The 5963-nt window shown below is 43.7% G+C and overlaps 1 protein-coding gene across 3 annotated transcripts in view; it reads left to right on the plus strand.

Moving 5' to 3' along the window:
• Positions 1-1082: 1082 nt before the first annotated feature.
• LOC121922019 (protein ZNF738-like) overlaps positions 1083-5963 on the plus strand; it is a 14513-nt gene continuing 9632 nt past the window's right edge. For 2 of the 3 annotated variants that reach the window (XM_042450890.1, XM_042450889.1), the window contains exon 1: positions 1460-1630. In XM_042450890.1, coding sequence (XP_042306824.1) covers positions 1598-1630 — 33 coding nt within the window. In that variant the 5' untranslated portion in view covers positions 1460-1597. The other variant, XM_042450888.1, reaches the window with a different exon arrangement.

A 5963-nucleotide genomic window follows, 5' to 3' on the forward strand; every position in this document is an offset into this window, starting at 1 on the left:
GTTACTCCTCTGCTCTGCGAGGCTGTGTGTGTGTTTAGGAGGGAAAGGAGGGGTAGCTTTGCTCATAGCTGGAAGATTTTTTTCCTTCCTTTTTCCTCCCTCTCTGGTCTCTCCCTTCGAAGGAAGGGGAGTCCTGCAATTATCCGAGGGGAAGGATGGTTGAGGGGAGAGAGAAACTGCCTCCCCAAAGCACTTCTGCTAGGCTGCTGCCTTTGAAAAAATACCCCAGAGAGGCTGGCGGAGGCTGGTTGCTTAGGGAAAGCTCCTTCCAGAGGAACTATGATGGGTTTTGCAGGACGGATCCCCGCTTCATGGCTCTATAGACAGCCCAGGGAGGGAGCACTCTTCCCCTCCATTACAAATGGTGTTCATTGATACACACACACACACACACACACACAGGGTTTCCTTATCTCCCCCGAGATTGCTGTGCAGCAACCATCTCCTTGAGTGGCACGGATGCTGAAGAGATTAAGCGCCTGTAAACCATTAAAATAAAATAAAAATTAAAAAAATCCTTATCTCTTATTGAAAGACCGCAGCAGAAAAAAGGGGTGAGGGAAGCAAAAGATGGCGATGGCCACGACGGATGGGGACAGAAAGGGCAACTCCCCCAAGCCGGCCCATCGCTCCGCTCCTCCCATCCAGCTAACCCAATTTCAGAGGCTGATCGTTCCCATTTAAATAACCTGATTCCTATCCCGAATCAAGGAAAAAATAGAAGGTTCGACCCTTCTATTTTTTTAACGCGGGTTATATGCCTTTAACGCGGTTTTAAAAAAGGACGAAAAAAAGAATCGATTTCAAATGGGAACGCATGCGGGGTGATCTAGAACAGTTCTAGGTTTAAATCGGGTTCAAATGGGCACGCCTCTATCTGAATTCGATTCGTAACCCGCGTTAAACCCCAGTGGAAACGGGCCCATAAGTGAAGGAGAAGGTGACTTGGAGGTTTCGTATTCATAGGGTTCCTATGGGTTGAAGTTGACTTTAGGGCAGTTAACAAACAACAACAAGAACAACAACATGCTTTCACAGTAACAACAACCATGCAATGCTTTCATTGTAGGTTCCTGCATGGCAGGGGGTTAGACTGCATGGACCTTGTGATCTCTTCCAACTCTATGATTCTAGTGCGAAGGGTGCTTTACATCACCACCTTTTCAAATGCTCATGTGAAGATAAAATGCAAAACGAACATGTATTGATGAGGAGAAAGATCAATGCAATGGACCACTTCAAATTATAAGCAGAAAAATAGTGAGAGGTTCGTGTAAAAAATAACTACTGACACTTAAAAGCTAGCTATTTCTTTCTTTTGTCATTCACACAACTCTGCAGAATCAAAGGAACAGGGCAAAGGATCATCCCAGGATGTCCCTTATTCTCTTGGCATCAGGGCAAGGGCAACACAGGCAGCCATGGGCCTCTGCGGAAAGGCTCTGCCAGGTAAAAGCAGGGCACAGGGCCCATTTGGGCTGCACTTTCCAAGGCATCCACAGCCACAGAGGGAATTCTCCTGAGGCACCTGCTCACTCTGCTGGTCTCCCTTCGCCTGCCTAGGAAGGCAGTGAATGAATTTTACTTGGGAAATTAAATGGATACTGATAGGCACAGAATGGGTAAAGAGGTAAGACAGGAATACTCCAAACAAATTCCAGGGTCCAAGGCCAGAGGAACGACATCCAAGCGTATTAAAAGTACTGGCAGAAGTAATCTCAGAGCCACTTGCAATAGAATCATAGAATCATAGAGTTAGAAGAGATCGCAAGGGCCATCCAGTCCAACCCTATTCTACCATGCAGGAAATCACAATCAAAGCATCCCTGATAGATGGCCATCCAGCCTCTGCTTGAAGACCTTCAAGGAGGGAGACTCCACTACACTCCGAGGAAGAAGTGTGTTCCTCTGTCGAACAGCCCTTACTCTCAGGAAGTTCCTCCTAATGTTGAGGTGCAATCTCTTTTCATGAAGCTTGCATTCATTGCTCTGGGTCTAGGGTTGCCATTTCCCACATTTAGGCAGGACTTTCCTGGTTTTGGGGCGTTTGGGAAGGTCCCATCCTGCTTTTTAAAATTTCCTGGGTTTGGCTGCCGCCTTCACAGTCCACCGCCGTCCGCAAGAGAGCCACAAGGAGGGGCCTAGCCTGCCAGCGAGGCTACAAAGAAGGAGGCTTTGCTGCGGCTCCCTTGCAGGCGGTGGCGGTGTATAATTACAGCACTTTAGAAATAAAGTTTAATAATAATAATAACTGGCGGCGGAGGCGACCAAAGCCCAAGTAGCGGAAGGTGAGTCTCATAGGTTGGTACAGATGTATTTTTCATTATATCTGTAGTTGTGTGCCTTCTGTCTAATGCCAAAATCTCCTTGATTTTTTTTTGTAAATAAGGATTTATATTAATTTTTAAAAAATTATTAATGGCGGGTTACAGACCGCCATAAGGGACGTCCTTAGGAAGTCCCATTTTGAAAAAGGGGCATCTCTTCCAGACGCCCCTAACCCTATCACGGACAGAGTCCGTGACAAATAGCAGCGGCCGTTCCACACAGACGCCACCATATTGACGTAGCGGACGCTGTGCATCTGCACGTTGCGTCCCGGAAGTGACGCCGCGAGTGCGCGACTAGCACCTCACAGCACCTTTTCCGGGGCCCAGGAAGGAGCGCGATTTCCGCGCTCCTTCCTTTGCAGCGTCCGGGAGTTGAGCTATTTGGACACTACGGCTCCTGGACACTGCAAACGGTGGCAGCAGCAGACCGCCGCATTTCGGTGGTCTGTAACCCGCCAATGTTTCTGGCTTTTAGTTCATTGTGTCCTCAATTTTTCAGCAAATTTTGTCCTACATTGTGCCCTACATTTTTTCTATGTTTTGTCCTGGTTTGGTGGTAGCAAATTATGGCAACCCTAGTTGGACTAGAAATCTGGAGACCAGAGTTCAAATCCCAGCTCGGCCATGTAAAACCATTGGGTGACTTGGGGAAAGTCACACTCTCTCTGCCTCGGAGGATGGCAATGGCAAAACCCCCTCTGAAGGAGAAACTTGCCAAGAAAACCCTGTGATATGTTCACTTTAGGGTTGCCATAAGTGAAAAATGACTTGAAGGCACATAGCAGCAGCAGCAGCAACAAAAGTCAATGGGTGACGTTGGGCAAGTCACACTCTCTCAGCCTCAAAGGGTGGCAATGACAAAAACCCCTCTGAAGGAGAAACTTGCCAAGAAAACATTTTTACTAATTTTAACAACATCTAATGTGAAATCAAAATAAGATATATTATTAAAATAAAGAAACTGGGGGGGGGAGGGGAAAAAAGGGAAAAGAAGAAAGAAAAGAAGTGGGGAAGACAGAGAGAAATTAAAAAGACATAGAACTAGGGATGCCATACCCGAGGACCTCCAAACCGGGAAAAATGTAGGACAATGTTTTTAAATGTAGGACTTTTTTTTAAAAAAACATTCCTGGCCAGGAAATTTAAAAAAAAAAAGTCCTACATTTTTAAACTTTGTCCTCCTTCCCGGCTTGAGAGGAAGCCTCAGCCTCCGCTCAGGCTGGGTAGGGGCGCGGGGGCTGCCCATCATCGTGGCCATTGCTGCGGTGGCAAGCGGCCTTCTCCTTCTCCCAGGCCCCAGCGAGGCCTTGGAGGACTCCACAATTGCGGAGCCTTCCAAGGCCTCACCGGGGCTTGGGAGGGAGTGTCTCCATGGCTGGAGCTCTGGCCATGGAGAGTGCTTCCAGGCCCCGGCGAGGCCTTGTAGGCCCCCGCGGCACGCACGGGGGCAGAGGTGGCTGAGGGTGGTGCCGTCCCGGTTTTGGCGCCTATAGGCAACATATGGCATCCCTACATAGAACTAATACACATACCTCCATCCTGACTTTAATGAAAATAAGAATAAAGAAGAGGAAAACAATTATTATACCTATAGTATTTTGTGGGTTTTCGGCCTATGCGGCCATGTTCTATATGGCCTGTTACAGACTGCCAAAATAAAGCTGCTTCGGGTCTCTTTGGAGGTATGCTGTTTAAATGATGCATGCATCCTAAGAATCCGGAAGCTGCACCAAAAGCTGCCCTCCACCTCTTAGGAATGGAGTGTGGCTTTGGCACGACCTCCGGACTCTTAGGACTCATGCATCATTTAAATAGCATACCTCCAAAGAGACTCGAAGCAGCTTTATTTTGGCATTCTGTAACAGGCCTAAGAGTTTATCCCTGACGTTTCGGCAGCATCTGTGGCTGGCATCTTCAGAGAATGCTAACCTGGAAAAGGTTTATCATTATTATTATACCGTTATGGATCCGACTAAACGATTCTACTAAAATTACTAATAGCCATTATTATTATTATTATTATTATTATTATTACATTATTAGATTTTGCATTGCTCCTTTTAGAAATCATTTTAGAAATTTTAATTAAAAATAATAAAACTTTTATTTATACCCCACTTTTTGTAATAAAACAATCAAAGCGGCTTACAGCATTAAAAACATTCTACATACAATACTTGTACATACAGTACAACATACAATACATGTACATTAAAAGGTTTTAAAAATTGTTTTCTGAGGTTTTTATACTCTCTCTTTTTAATATATATAGAGAGAGGAGAGAGAGAGAGACTGAGAGAGAGGTGGTTTTATCGTTTGCTGCTGAGTATGCCATTATCATCTTTCTTGGGCTGATGGCTTTGATTTGTATTTTAATAGTTCCTTGTGTTTGTAACCCACTGGCTGACTTTGGGCAAGTCACACTCTCTAAACTTCAAGGGAAGGCAATAATAGCAAATGTCCTTTGAATCAGTGTTGCTATAAAAAAAGAACCACCCTAGGATAGGATCTGCCTTAAGTCAAGTCACATACTATATATACTCACGTATAAGTCTAGAAATTCAGGTCCAAAAATTTACCAAAATAACATGAGCCAACTTATCCATGTGTCAATGTAAGTACTGTACTTTAACTCTTATAAAAAGGGAACCATCTCCTGGTGAAAAGCAAGAGTGTAATCTGTCCTAGAAACCCCTTTGCTTTCTCATCCATCCAGCTTTTGGGGTGAGCAGAAAGTTATGCCTGCTCAAATTTTGTAGGTTCTTTGGCATTACTTTCCTTTGCTTCATCTTTTATATCCTTTCTTACATGCTCCTAATTTTTACTCTCAACTTATCCATGGGTCATATCAAAATCCATAATTTTGGCCCCAAAACTTGTCCTCGATTTATGCACGAGGTCGACTTTTAGTTGAGTAATAGAGGTAATAGCACCACTGCATATACGTCTTTGGTATTAGTTGAGATATCAATAGTGCTTTTAACTTTTGTAAATTTTTATGTGATTTTATATTGTTGTAATGTAGCTGATTTTAATTGTTTTGAATTTTATTTTGATTTTTTAATATTTTATCTTGGGACGCTTTGGGTCCCTCCCGGGAGAAAAGTAGCATATAAATAAATAAATAAATAAAGTTAACATAATCAATAATAAATGCACAAATTCTTTAATACTCTCCCACTCAGGTGGGACATTTTCATCCCTCAAAGTCAGGTTTTGTTGCAGAATTTACCTTGGCATTTTACTATATTGTCACTTTTAAAGAGTGTGAACTGTGTTGCTGAGGGTGTGTCCATACTACAGAATTAAAGCAGTTCGACACCATTTGAACTGCCATGACCCAATCCTACATAATTCTGGCATTTATAGTTTGGTGAGATACCAGATCTCTATGACAGACCAGGCTGAATGCCTCACCATATAAATCCCAGGAGTCCATAGGATAAAGCCGTGGCAGTTAAAGTGGTGTCAAACTGATTTAATTCTGCAGTGCGGATACGCCCTGAGTTTTAGTCACCTGTCACGTATTTTGTTTTCTTCTTTTGTGTAATCTACTTTTGTTATACTAATTTAGGAGAAAAAGCCTCCTAGGAAATCAATTGTTTATTTATTTGTTTTTGGCTATATTGGGAC

This window comes from Sceloporus undulatus, chromosome 2 (assembly GCF_019175285.1).
Source record: "Sceloporus undulatus isolate JIND9_A2432 ecotype Alabama chromosome 2, SceUnd_v1.1, whole genome shotgun sequence".
NCBI classification, from domain to species: domain Eukaryota; kingdom Metazoa; phylum Chordata; class Lepidosauria; order Squamata; family Phrynosomatidae; genus Sceloporus; species Sceloporus undulatus.